Source organism: Loxodonta africana, chromosome 16 (assembly GCF_030014295.1).
Source record: "Loxodonta africana isolate mLoxAfr1 chromosome 16, mLoxAfr1.hap2, whole genome shotgun sequence".
In the NCBI taxonomy this organism is placed as follows: Eukaryota; Metazoa; Chordata; class Mammalia; order Proboscidea; family Elephantidae; genus Loxodonta; species Loxodonta africana.
This window is the reverse complement of record NC_087357.1, coordinates 6013813-6026312: the sequence shown is the minus strand read 5'-3', so window position 1 is coordinate 6026312 and position 12500 is coordinate 6013813. Positions and strand designations below refer to the sequence as shown.

Here is a 12500-nt window from a genome sequence, read left to right as displayed (position 1 = left end):
ATATATCTGAATAAAAATTTTTTCAAGCGAATGTAACATTTCTAATCTGAATTAGGATGTATGTGTCAGCTACACCTACGCTGATGGAAACACTTTCCAAGGTCTGAATGTTATCTGGCAATAAAACCCTTCTAGTACTTTTGTAAAAGAATGAAGACTCACACTGGAGTAACTGCCACGTGGATGAAATAAGAACCAAACTGGGGGGAGGGAGAAGGCCCATTTAGGGAGCATAACTCAGTTTCCCAACTTGACTGCCCTTCTGAAGCTCCATGAAGGCATTTTTTAAACTCCTGGTTTATCAGGCTGAATAAAGAATAAAGTGAACGTTCTAAGCAAGGCCTCTTAAGTACATCGCGAAGATTAATTTAAATACTGACATCCCCCAAAATCACAGTCCCTAGGACATGAGATTCTGGATTATGGCCCCAAACCAAACCAAACCAAACCCATTGCCGTCAAGTCGATTCCGACTTGTAGTGGCCCTTTATGGCCCTGGGTGATACAAATGGTTAACCTGCTTGGCTGCTGATTGAAAGGTGGGAAACTTGAGGCCACCCAGAGACCTCAGAAGAAAGGCCTGGCGATCCGCTTCTGGAAACTCAGCCACTAAAAACCCCAAGTTCTACTCGGACACACACGGGGCTGCCATGAGTCAGGGTCGACTCGACAGCGACTGGTTACTGGTAAACAGCCTTGTTTCCACACAAAAAAAAAACCCCGTTGCCGTCGATTCCGACTCATAGTGACCCTACAGGACAGAGCAGAACTGCCCTATAGAGTTCTCAGGAAGCGACTGGTGAATTCAAACTGCTGACCTTTTGGCTAGCAGCCACAGCGCTTAACCACTACGCCATCATGATTCCATTTCCACACAAGCAGCCCCCAAATCCCAGCTGTACAGTAACCAGAAGACTACAATGTCCTCGTCCAATCTCCCTTTCTAGCCTTCTGTCCTGCTCAGCCCCATCACGGCCGCAGCCCCAGCCTGCTCCCTCCAACTTCCCCAAGTTCCTTCTGCCTGGAAATCATCAACCCCGCTGATGAGCACCCCGAGGTGCAGGGATGCCAGCCCTAATACCACCCCACCAGGGGCTCTCACTCCTATCAAATCCCATGGGGCCTCACACCCTTTTTGGTATGCTGTGATCATTTCACTAATTCCATTTTTATATCTTGTTTCATTCCACAAGACTTAGAGCCTACTGGATGTAACTGGTTTGAGCATCAGACTTTTGCTGAGAGCTATCAGGATTCCAGGATGGCAGGTATTCCTCCCCTGACAAGGAACCCATAACTGAATAGACGAGGGTGCGTCACTCACCCATCACCCCAACCATAGTGCCTACAGTGTCCCTCCTTCTCTGAATTGCCCGCAGCACCCAGCTGAGTACCTGCCCCAGGCACACAACAGGAAAATCCTCAACACTGAAGATCATGTTGACTAAGCTTTGACATCTCACTCTTAGACACCACCACTTGCTTTGAAGATCATTCCCAGATGGTCACAGAATTGGGGGTAGCAAGGAAGAGGGACTTGCAACCCAAGAGGTGGATGCAGAACTGGGCACATGGCAGGTGTGCACCAACATGGCGCCACCCCAAGACCAGGCAGAGGCCAAGCCCTGTCCTTGGATCTAGATGAAAAGGCAGCACGTATGCTTCACGAGGGCAGGGAGCCCAGTTAGGCTGTAGCCCCAACACCTCACAGAGGGTCTGGTAGAGACACATTCACCTTGTTTATGGTATCGAAGCTCGGCTAACTTCTGAACAAGTACCATTTTCGCCAATGACAAGACATACTTGCTATCTTTAGTTTGGGCTACACCGTGACCTGGGGTTGAGGGGTCATACAGCAGTCATCTATGCCCAACCCCCTACCCTAGCATGAAGGTTCCACAATTGTAAAAACGCCAAGAAACCCTCGGTGGCGGGCTGTTCAGGGGCCCATTGCCAACAGGCCTCAAAGCTCTCATGGGATGCGTCTGGATGGGAACATGCTGATTAGGAAAAACACCAAACTGGTCTTCAAAATCAAGGGCAAAGGTGATCACCATGCCCTAGCCATTCATGCCCCACCTTGAGTGCACAGGTTCAGGGGGTAGAGGGAAGAGTGGTCCCAAGCCCCCAGCCCACTCCATTCTGGGGCTGAGACAAGTGGGGCCTGTGTAATAAAAGGCCGGAAGGGAGATTCCAGGCCAGAGCCTTCTCCTTGGAAAATAAAAGCAGATGAAAAGGAGAAGGAATTTGGCAGAGGACCTGAAATCCAACAACCTGGGCTTCTTGACTTTGTGCTTCCTTGAGGGCCATCGAACACCTGGAGTGGGTGAGGGTCCAGGGGACAGCCCAGGCCTCACTTAATCAGGTAACAGCCTTTTCACACAGGGAAGAGGTAGAAAGGGGGTATGCCACAGGAGGAAAAGGCGGCGCCTAGAAGGGAGGAGAAGGAATGTGAGCCCCCATGATGCTGCACCTTTAAGAAATTTTCCTCGGAAGGTGACGTACGCCAACGCTTCCCAAAATGTGCAGTGGTCTACTGTCTCAATGGGAGTTTCTGTATTTAAAATTTAACACACTCTGTAATGAGTCTTACAGAGCATGTGTGCCACATGTCCTCCAGTCCCCTGTGAAACCGAGTCACTCCATACACTCATTAAGAGCCTTCGAACTTCTCCACTTTTGGTGCAGCCCACAGCCCACGTCCCAGCTAATGGCCTTCCGTCTTGTTGCTGTTGTTGTTTCATTTAGACACCATTTCAAGGGAAGAAAGATGTTACTCATTCTACATTTTCTGCAAGTGCTAAGAAAGGCCCAGCTGCACGCTGCTCAGTCAAAGAAGCCAGTCTGAAAGGGCTCCAGACTATATGATGCCAGCTATAAGGCCTTCTATAACCAGGAAAACCGTCAAGGCAGTGGAAAGATGAGTGGTCGGCCTGGGCTTGGGGGCAAGGGGAGGGTTGGCTAGATGGAGCACAGGGTATTTTTAGGGCAGCGAAACTATTCTGTATGATACTGTAACAATGATGACACACGGCATTATGTATTTGTCAAAACCCACAGGACTGTCCAATGCAAAGTGTGAAACCTGATATAAGCTGCAGACTTTAGTTAATAAGAAAGTATGCAGGCTCATCCATCGTAACAAATGTACCGCACGAATGCAAGGTGTTAATAACAACAGAAAAGTGTGTAGGGGGAGAGAGAGGGTTATGGAACTCTCTATAATTTTTGTATGATTTTTCTGTAAACTTAAGCTTCCCTAAAAAAAGGCTACTATTTTTTTTAAAGGCCCAACTGATGAAAATTATAATTGTGTTTACAATCATATACTATAATTACAAATTATATACTTTTTCTCGGTCTATGCTTATGTGCTCCAAGCCCCAGCCTAGAGCTTGTGTGTTGGACAGGTCCAGAAACCTCCACAAATTAAGGTTTAGAAGGAAAGCGGTCACATCGTGCCGGCTCGCATGGTCCACGCCAGGGCAAAACGCTCTCGTTACCAATTTCCAGCCTTGGCTGTCAGCATTTGGCCATATGTCCGGCCAAATGGATTTGGTGGGAGGAGGTCTGGCACCCGTGGCTGCTGTGAGCCAGAAAGAAAAAAAAGCAGTCATGCTGGGTTTGCTGTACTGCTCTGCGACCACACCGTGGTCTAGTCCAGCTCCTGTTTGGCATCGTAAGAGCCACGCCCTGCCGTGGAAAGTTCTGCAGAGATGTTTCCCTGGGTCTTCACCGTCTAGCCTGTTGGGGCTCTTGCTGGGGTGGTTTGTGTCATTTTATTTTTACACGTTATGATCCCTGCTTTAGCCTGAACTTTATTTGACTACATTCATTTTGTTGACTTTTAAATTACTGTAAGCTCATTTTTTAAAAATGTTATCGTGGTAGATATATATGTATATCTATGTATATATGGAGCCCTGGTGGTTAAGAACTATGGCTGCTAGCCAAAAGGTCAGCAGTTTGAATCCACCAGCCGTTCCTTGGAAATCTAAGGGGCAGTTCTACTCTGTCCTATAGGGTCACTACAAGTCAAAATCAACTCGAAGGCAGTGGGTAATGGTATGTATACATATATATGTATATATATATGTACATATATATATATCTAATACAACGAAAAATTTGCTATTTTAACCATTTTTAAGTTCCATTCAGTGGCATAAATTACAGTCACATGGTGTGCAACTGTCACCCCAACAACAGAAACTCAGAACCCATTAAGCAATAACTCCCTACTCCCCCTCCTGCCAGCCCCCAGGCGCCTCTACTCTCCTTTCCGTCTCTGTGCATTTGCCTATTCTAGACCTTTCAAATCAGCAGGTCATACAGTATTTGCCCTTTTGTGTCCAGCCTCTTTCACTCAGCATCACGTTCCCAAGATTCATCTATCCCACAGTATGTATCAGGACTTCGTTCCTCTTCATGGCTGAGTAATATTCCATTGTATGGACGGACTGCATTTTGTTTACCCATTCATCTGTGGAGGGGCACCTGGGTTGTCTCATTAGTCCATTTCAACAGCCCCCCCCAACCCCACACCGCCTCTCTGTACCCCTCCAAGTTGTTTTCAAGTGTGTGATTTGGCATTGTTGTCAATCAGAAACTCAAAATAAAAATCCCAAATTTGGAGCTTTCCTATTCCTCTGATTCTCCTCCTTCCGGCTGCCGCAGAGGTGGCAAGTGGTGCGCGGGACCCTGCCTATGCTGGGGGCTTAGCCGAAGGAGGCCAGGACAGCCTCTGGCGCCCACCCGGCAACCGTTATTAAGTGAAACCCAGATGACCTTTTTGTCCTTTCGGGAAGATGGATGGCTGTCCCCTCACTGCTCCGTTTTGTCAGGCTTGGTGCTGCAGGGTCGGTGCCATCATCTTAGCACAGAAACTTTGTGATTTATCAGCCCAGCCTTCTCCTGGGTCCGAGCAGACCCAAGAACGCAGCCAATCGGGATGCGGGGGGCAGGCTTTGGTCACCGCCACTTGGAGAAAAAATAAAGCCCTCTCTGATGACAGACAAATGTGTCTTGTTAGCAACAGCCCAAAAGCGCTTGACTTGTACTAATAACAAAAAGGCCACGCTGGTCACCGCGGGTCTAAAGACGAAGCACCCTGTCACCAGCCTGGTCGGGAAATTAGCAAATAATGTTCTTTTCCTTGATAAATGGGTGACAGTTCCTTCTCACCAATCATTTTTAACATTTTGATGCATGCCTGTGATCCCACTGGAGGAACAGAAAAGTTTACTGGCCCTCAATTTTCAGATGATGAATGGAACTCTCTAAATGTGCGATTTCTGTATGAGGTATAGTTCATTTTAAGCAATTCCAGTAAATGGGTGTCACTGATTAGGACAAATAGTCTACTTGTGCAATAGCACAAACGGTGTGTCTCATTCTCCTTGCCTCCTCTGAGACAGGAAGGAGCAGGAACAGCAATGACCCGGAGCCCTCGAGGTGCCACTCTGTAAAAAGGCACCTCATTGGAGCTGCCCTTCCAACCAACACTCAGCATGCGGGCAGATTAACTGATCGTTATCTGGCTTAATGTTGTCACCAGCAGGGAGCTGGGACAGTGTGAGCACCCTCCCTTCCTCTGGGGGTCTCCCCAAGGGGCAGCAAGGATCCTGCAAATGATCCCAAAGATGGCCAGTCATCTCCACTCCCAGGTGAAGTGAAAGAGGCAGGTATCTGCACCACTCTACCCAAGGGGAAGAATCAAGGATGGCAAGACTTACTTTTAGCTCACTTTGGCCACATCATTAAGGAATAACAGTCGCTACTTTGTAAAGTAGTGGGTTAGCGAAAACGAGGGAAACGCTTAATAAGATGGGTTGACGCAACAGCCGCAACGATGGGCTCAAACATACCAACCGTGGTGAAGATGGTGCAGGGTCAGGCAACGTTTTGCTCTGTTATACATAGGTCGCCGAGAGTCAGGGCCGACTCAGTGGCAGTTAACAACAAACAGTAACAAACAAACGACAGGAGTTAAACAAGTGGGGTTGGGTTGGAGGAGAAATGGTATCACTCCAGATACATTATCTGAATAATCTCCCAGCGTCTAATTCTCGACTCGTCTAGAGCTGGCTGGAGTTGAAAGCACAGGCCCCCGAGCTATTCTTTGGTAGAACGAACATGCTCTAAAAGCAAAGGTGTCGGCCTTCCAGGGGATGGCTGGAGACAATGACGACACACTGACTTCGGGGGACAGCCTTGAACTGGCAAACTGGGACCAGGGAAAACCACTATGGCCACAGGAGTGCCCAAGGGCAGAGGGGAGTGGACAGTCTACAACTGAGCGCCCGGCCTGGACGGGCAGATGGCAGCGCCCAGAAGCAACAGGCTGGACTGGCCGAAAGTGTCCCCCCAACTACAGCGCCCGTGATTAGAGTGCCAGTCTCTGCACCGTGTCCACTCTGGTGGTTAAAAATTTATAATGGAAATAATCGGGTGGTTTACATTTAAGGAAGGCATTAGCATTGAGTTTAGCATAGTAAAAATAGTATGATTTGTGGGAGGCAATTAAGAACCATTTGCTCTGTGGATACAAGTAATTTGTCTGAAGAGCACCGGCCTGGGAGACAGCTCGTTGGTGCTGGCTGTGGTCGAAGGGCGCTATCGACCCCACAGTGTGTCACAGTGCTGTTGACAGCACCGCATTTGAACGCACACAAAAGATCTTTAAAACACTCCAGAAACAGGAGCGCCTTGCAGAGTGCAGTGACTGAGGGTTCGCGGTGGAAGCCCTCCAAGGGACGTGGCAGACCCAGAGAGGAAACGCTCAGGCTACGGGTGCCAGGATGGCACCCAAAGACACGGGGCCACCACCCCTGATGTGTCGTCAGCTTTCAGGCACAATCTGATTTAAGGGAAAAAAAAGGGCAACATAAATACTGTATCAGAAAGAACACAAACTGTTAGCAATTACTGGTTGAGTAATGATTTCATAAGCCTGAAATTGAATGCACGTCTTTGTGCAGAAAATAATCATTTTTATGTCCCGTCTCGTAAATGCACTGCAGGCCTGGGAATGGTTCCACGCCTTCAGCGGTTGAGCACTCTGGGGTCCTCGCCGGACGTGTTTATTATCGACTGCCAATATCTTGTTTAGTGACTAGGTTCAGTCTGTCGAAGACGACATGTTGACTCCCGGTAATTTGCGATAATTTCTTTAATTAGCAAAAGAAATCTCTAAAATGAGGGTGGGTCGACCAAACATTCAGGGGAAAGAGGTCACCTTTAAATGCTCCCCTCGAGTTAGGCTGTGGGGTTTCCTGGAACTGGGTAGGAAGGGAAGCTGCTGTTAAGCAGCCTGGATGCTGTTGTTTAATAGGAAACCATTAAGCAAAATGGACATTTTAAGAAAACAGTAACCCGTGTGTTGGTGGAATACTGTTTCACCCTCGCAAACGTGTCTGTAAAAGTCGTCTTCGCTGTAACATAATTTCAATTAGAAGCATACAAATCCCAATTTGTCTTAATCAAATCACACTGTAATACCTATATTCTAATTAAAAAATGATTTCTTTTATTACTCTTAACAATCTGATGTGTTTCTACTGGTGGAATTATAAACATGGAGTTGCTCAGTTCACCTCAACCCTGAGGTTCTCAGGTAGGACATTGGGGGCTGGTTTTAATTATTATTAAACAAGCAAACGATACACTATTAGACAAATATTAAAACCAGCATTGCACTCCGTTATTAATTTGCACTATTCACTTTTAAATGCAGCAAATATCTCATTAATTTAATTTTAGGTGCCCACCAGTTTATATTGCATTTTACAGTCTAGAAGGCAATTTACTATTAACTGGCAATTACATACAGAGTGACTGTTAATTCTGCTCCTAAGTGCTAGCTGCTTGAAAATTGTTCTCTCTCTCTAATTTCTGACCTTCTTACAACAGGGGTGAGCTACATTGGGAATACAAAGGACTGGTATGGAAGCGCCGGACATGTCATTTGTGACTCATTCTTTTAATTCACCGTGCTAATCAACTGAGCTGCCTGCCACTGTCTCCCAAGGTAATTGTATCTTTGTAGTAGTTGGAAGCAGCCGCAAAAAGGCCTGGATGGATGGGGCCTGGCCTGCCTTCCCTGCCCATTCCGGGTTGAAGAATGGGGTCTGGGCCTGAAAAACCTGGTATTTTTCAGATCACTGTAAACAGATCATTGCAGCCCTTTGCAAAGTCGCCCCAGCGCCCGGTGGGCTGGCTGGCGGCAGAGGGGCTGGGGCGGCCCCCTCCTCTGCCAGGAGGTTCATTATTCCACTGCCTGGCGGCCCCTCCGCCGCCCTCACACCGGGAAGGCTAACTGTGAGGGTGTCCCAGCAGCCTCCGGGCCTGGGGGACACTGATGGGAAGCAGACGCCCAGGGGACTGGCCTCCCTCCCCGCGGGGCTGCCCTTGGTGCTGGGACACGCAGGGGGCCGGCTCGGCTTTCAGCAGTGATTATCTCATTGTCCGCATCAATTCCAGGGCCATGCAAATCAGACACGAGCTTCCAGGTCAGACAGGTTATGACCTCACCTTTCCTCTGCTCCCTGCCAGCGGAGAGCCGGATACCTTACAGTGTTTGAAATGTATATTCCCGGTAATGAGTAGGGGGGCGGGGCTGCGGTCAGAGCTTGCTGAATAGCGGCATTGAGAAGGCCAGGACGTGGGCACCTCCTGACGGGGGCAGTCCCCAAAGCCGTGGGCAGCCAAGACCCAAGCTGGGGGCCAAGCAGCCCAGTCCTCAGTGGGGACACCGCAGCCATGGGTTTGGACAAGCCAGGTGGGCCTGGAAGTCACTCAGGAATAAGCTACTTCTTTTTTTCTCCGGCAGAGGCCTGGGGACCAGGGGCTGATGGCTGTGCTGCCCTCCATGGACAGAGAGCAGGGCCTGGGCCAGGCTGTGCGTGGGAGGGCGGCAGATCGCAGGGCCATGTGGTGCCTGGCCCCTCCCACTGGCCCCTCCCACTGGCCCCTCCCACAAACCGGGGGCCCCCAGGCTGGGCCAGAATCCTCCACAGTCAGAGGGCAGAGGAAGGAAGGCAGAGGGCGGGGCTTTCTGCTGTTATACGTCTCTAAAAAGAGAAAACTGCTGCTCAGAACAACAGCCATGCCAACCCTCCCGTCCCCCAAAAGCTCACACGTGCAAAGATCCGAATTTAGCAAAAGACCCACCGCAGAAGGCATCCACGGAGAATTCAGCCAAGGGCTGGGGCAGAGCCTGGCTCGATAACGCGAGACCTGCGCACAGTTTCTGTGTCGAGAAGCCTCCTCTTGCAGGGACACATGCTTGCACCAGGAGCCACAGGCTGTGGACACGTGAGCCACACAGGGAGGCCCCACCTGACACGGGCCTGCTGCCTATGCATGTCAACACAGGCTCCAGAGCAGACAGTGAGCCTTCTTTCCTGTAAGGAGCTCAGGACTTGGGCGCGATTCCCACGGACCCCAACAGAGTTAAGCCTTTCTGCGGTTGCCACCAAGTGGATTCCAACTCCTGGGGACCCCATGTGTGTCAGGGTAGAACTGTGCTTCAGAGAGTTTTCAATGGCTGATTTTTCACAAGCAGATCGCTAGGCCTTTCTTCTGGGTGCACTCAAACCTCCAACCTTCTCTTTAGCAGCCAAGCACAGTCACTGTTTATGTCACCCAGGGACTCCTCCTTCAAAGCGACCACCAGTCAGCCAATGGAGGCTTGCATGTTGTCATGATGCTGAACAGGTTTCAGCAGAGCTTCCAGACTAAGAGGGACTAGGAAGAAAGGCTTCGTGATCTACTTCCAGAAATCAGCCAGTGAAAACCCTATGGATCCTAACGGTCTTATCCTGTTGTGCATGGGATCACCGTGATTCGGGCCAACTTGACAGCAGCAAACAACAGACTTTTTGCCATAGGTGCCACATGTCAGGCACTCCACATAAATTCTCCCTTGTCTTCACCAAACCCCCTCTAGATGGGGCAGATGAGAAAGCTGAGACTCAGAGGGTTGGGAAGCACCAGGCCCAGGTCACACACCTACCCCGAGCTTGCTCTGACTTAGGCCCTGGGTCCTTCCAGCCACCACGCTGCCTCAATAGCCTGAAACCCAGAGCTGTGTCTGCCCCATGGCAACCAGCACCATGGAGAGGAATGGTCCATCTGGACCTGGCCTGGTTGCGGTCCATCCCTGAAAATGGACCCTGCAGCAAAGATGCTCAGCTCAAAGGGCAGATTTGGGCCTCTGACATCTCCAAACGGCCTGGTACCCACAGCAGTTGTAGTCTTGCACAGGGCAGAAGCACTCATTTGTTGATGTACATAGACCAAAACACCAAACCCGTTGCCATCGAGCTAATTCTGACTCATGGAAACCCCATGTGACAGAGTAGAGCTGCCGCATTGGGTTTTCTTGGGTGTAATCTTTATGCAAGCAGTTCTTCCTCTGAGCTGCTGGGTGGGTTCAAACTGACAACCTTTCAGTTAGCAGCCGATCACTAACTGCTTAAACAAAAAACCCATTACGGTCAAGGTGACTTCCACACGTAATAACCCTATAGGACAGAGTAGAACTGCCCCATAGAGTTTCCAAGGCTATAAATCTTTACAGAAACAGATTGCCACATCCTTCTCCCATGGAGCAGTTTGTGGGTTCAAACCACGGACCTTTTGGTTAGCAGGTGAGCACTTAACCACTGTGCCACCAGGGCTCCTAGTAACCGTTTACACATTTAAAACACACCCCAATTTGTATAACTCTGTTTTGCTGTGTCTTCCTTTCTTAGTGTACTGGGGCCTCGGAAAACGGAGGATCAGGCCTCTCTCAACTTCTGGTCTTACTAGGAGACCACAAGCACCCTGACCCCAAAGTGGTGGGGCACCCCATCAGCTCTTTGCTCTGCCCACTTCCCACTTGGCCATCCACAGGTCCAGCTCCTGGAGTGTGTGCTGGTCCCATGAAGAACACGGGCCCCTAGGGTGGCCTTGACCCTGCAGAGGGTACTGGGCATTGCCCCATGCCCTCCACCCATAGAGGAGCTGAGGTGGCCCTGGTGGCCCAGCATAGGTGGGTCTGGGTGTCTGGGAGCAGTGGCCCGGCTTTCAGGAGGGCCCCTGTCTAGGCACACCCTGGGTAATACTGGGCCTGTTGAAAAGTAGGTCATGGGAGACCTCCCATTTTACGTTCCTCATTTGTTCAGTCCTTTCTAGAAGGGGGCATGGCGAGTAACCCACTACCTCCTGGAAGCTCACAGTGCAAGGGGCCCGATGAGCCATGGAGGAAGGGACCGCAGCCCAAGGAGAGTCAGACTTGCCAGGCTGCCCCCTTGGGGGGTGTAGAGCAAGGCTGAAGCCACTGCCCCCAACCCAGGGTCCTATGCTCACCTGGTGGCCACCCCAGGACCTAAGGCAGCAGGCATTGCACAGCGTTTAAGACTACAAACACACAAGAACCAGCATGTGTCCCTCTCAACCTCATGGTGTTGTCCATCATTAAAAACACCTCTCAAATAGTGCGGCTTTCAGAGTTGGCTACGACTAGACATCAAAATGCAAACACGCCCGAAATTGAGGTTTATTCACAGCACTTCTCAGTAGCAACCCCAGGCAAAGAGTGCTAATTCACCCTCCTGCGGGCAAAGCAAAGTGCAGCACAGCTCTCAGACAGCAAACGTGAGCTTCGAGGGCACCCACTCCCATTTGTGAACAGTATCAAGAGGCCCGAGAGCATTCCAGAGTACAGATCCCCCAGGAGCCTGGGCGGTCTTTAAAGGAGCAGGGCTGTGTGGGGCTAAGACCCCAGGTTTGGTGCGCGAGAACTGGCTTTATACAGGGCCTCTCGCTGACTCGGGGCGTGACCCTGAGCACCTGAACTGACCTCTCTGGGCCTCAGTTTCTGCAACTGGATCCCAGTGGCCTCACAGGGCTGCTGCAGGGGTGAGGGGTGGCGCATGCAAGCCCCCTACTCTGTGATTGTGGTTACGGACAACCCCACCCCCCCGCCCCCACCCCGTGAGCAGGTGAGGGTTCACCACCACCTTGCCTTACAGGTACAGGTCCGCAGACAGGAGAGGATGTACCCACAATCGCATGCTGCTGGAGGCTGCAGTCTCAGACCAGGGCCCAGAGACCCTTCGCGTGGCTAAACCCAACAGCGGGCCACAGGTGCCTCTCCCATCCTTCCTAGGGAAGCCCGCACCCTCCTGTGTGGCACCAGGAACCACAGATAGAGCATCTTGTGGGGAAGGGGTACCGACCACATCAGCACCAAGTTGGAAATGCAGACTCACCAGTGTACACGAACCTCCCAGGAGCACCTTTGCAGAACTGCTTGGATTTGTAGGACAGGGTGACCTCGACAACTCCGGGAATGTGTCGCGGTGGGGTCTGGACGCGGATGGCGTGGGGCGTGATCAGCTACAAAAACCACACAGGGAACGGGCGCTCAGTGGTGCTGGCTGTGAGAGGTGGACCCTTGCCGGTTGGATATAATTACCAAAATGAGCACAAATTGGACCATCGTCTTGGAA

The 12500-nt window shown here is 50.5% G+C and overlaps 1 protein-coding gene across 12 annotated transcripts in view; it reads right to left on the bottom strand.

Annotated features, from left to right (window-relative positions):
* Positions 1 to 12500, bottom strand: part of EBF3 (EBF transcription factor 3) — a 136278-nt gene that overhangs the window by 19711 nt on the left and 104067 nt on the right. For all 12 annotated transcript variants that reach the window (XM_064269169.1, XM_064269170.1, XM_064269176.1 and 9 more), the window contains one exon: positions 12261 to 12387. In XM_064269169.1, coding sequence (XP_064125239.1) covers positions 12261 to 12387 — 127 coding nt within the window. The remainder of the gene's footprint in view (positions 1 to 12260; positions 12388 to 12500) is intronic.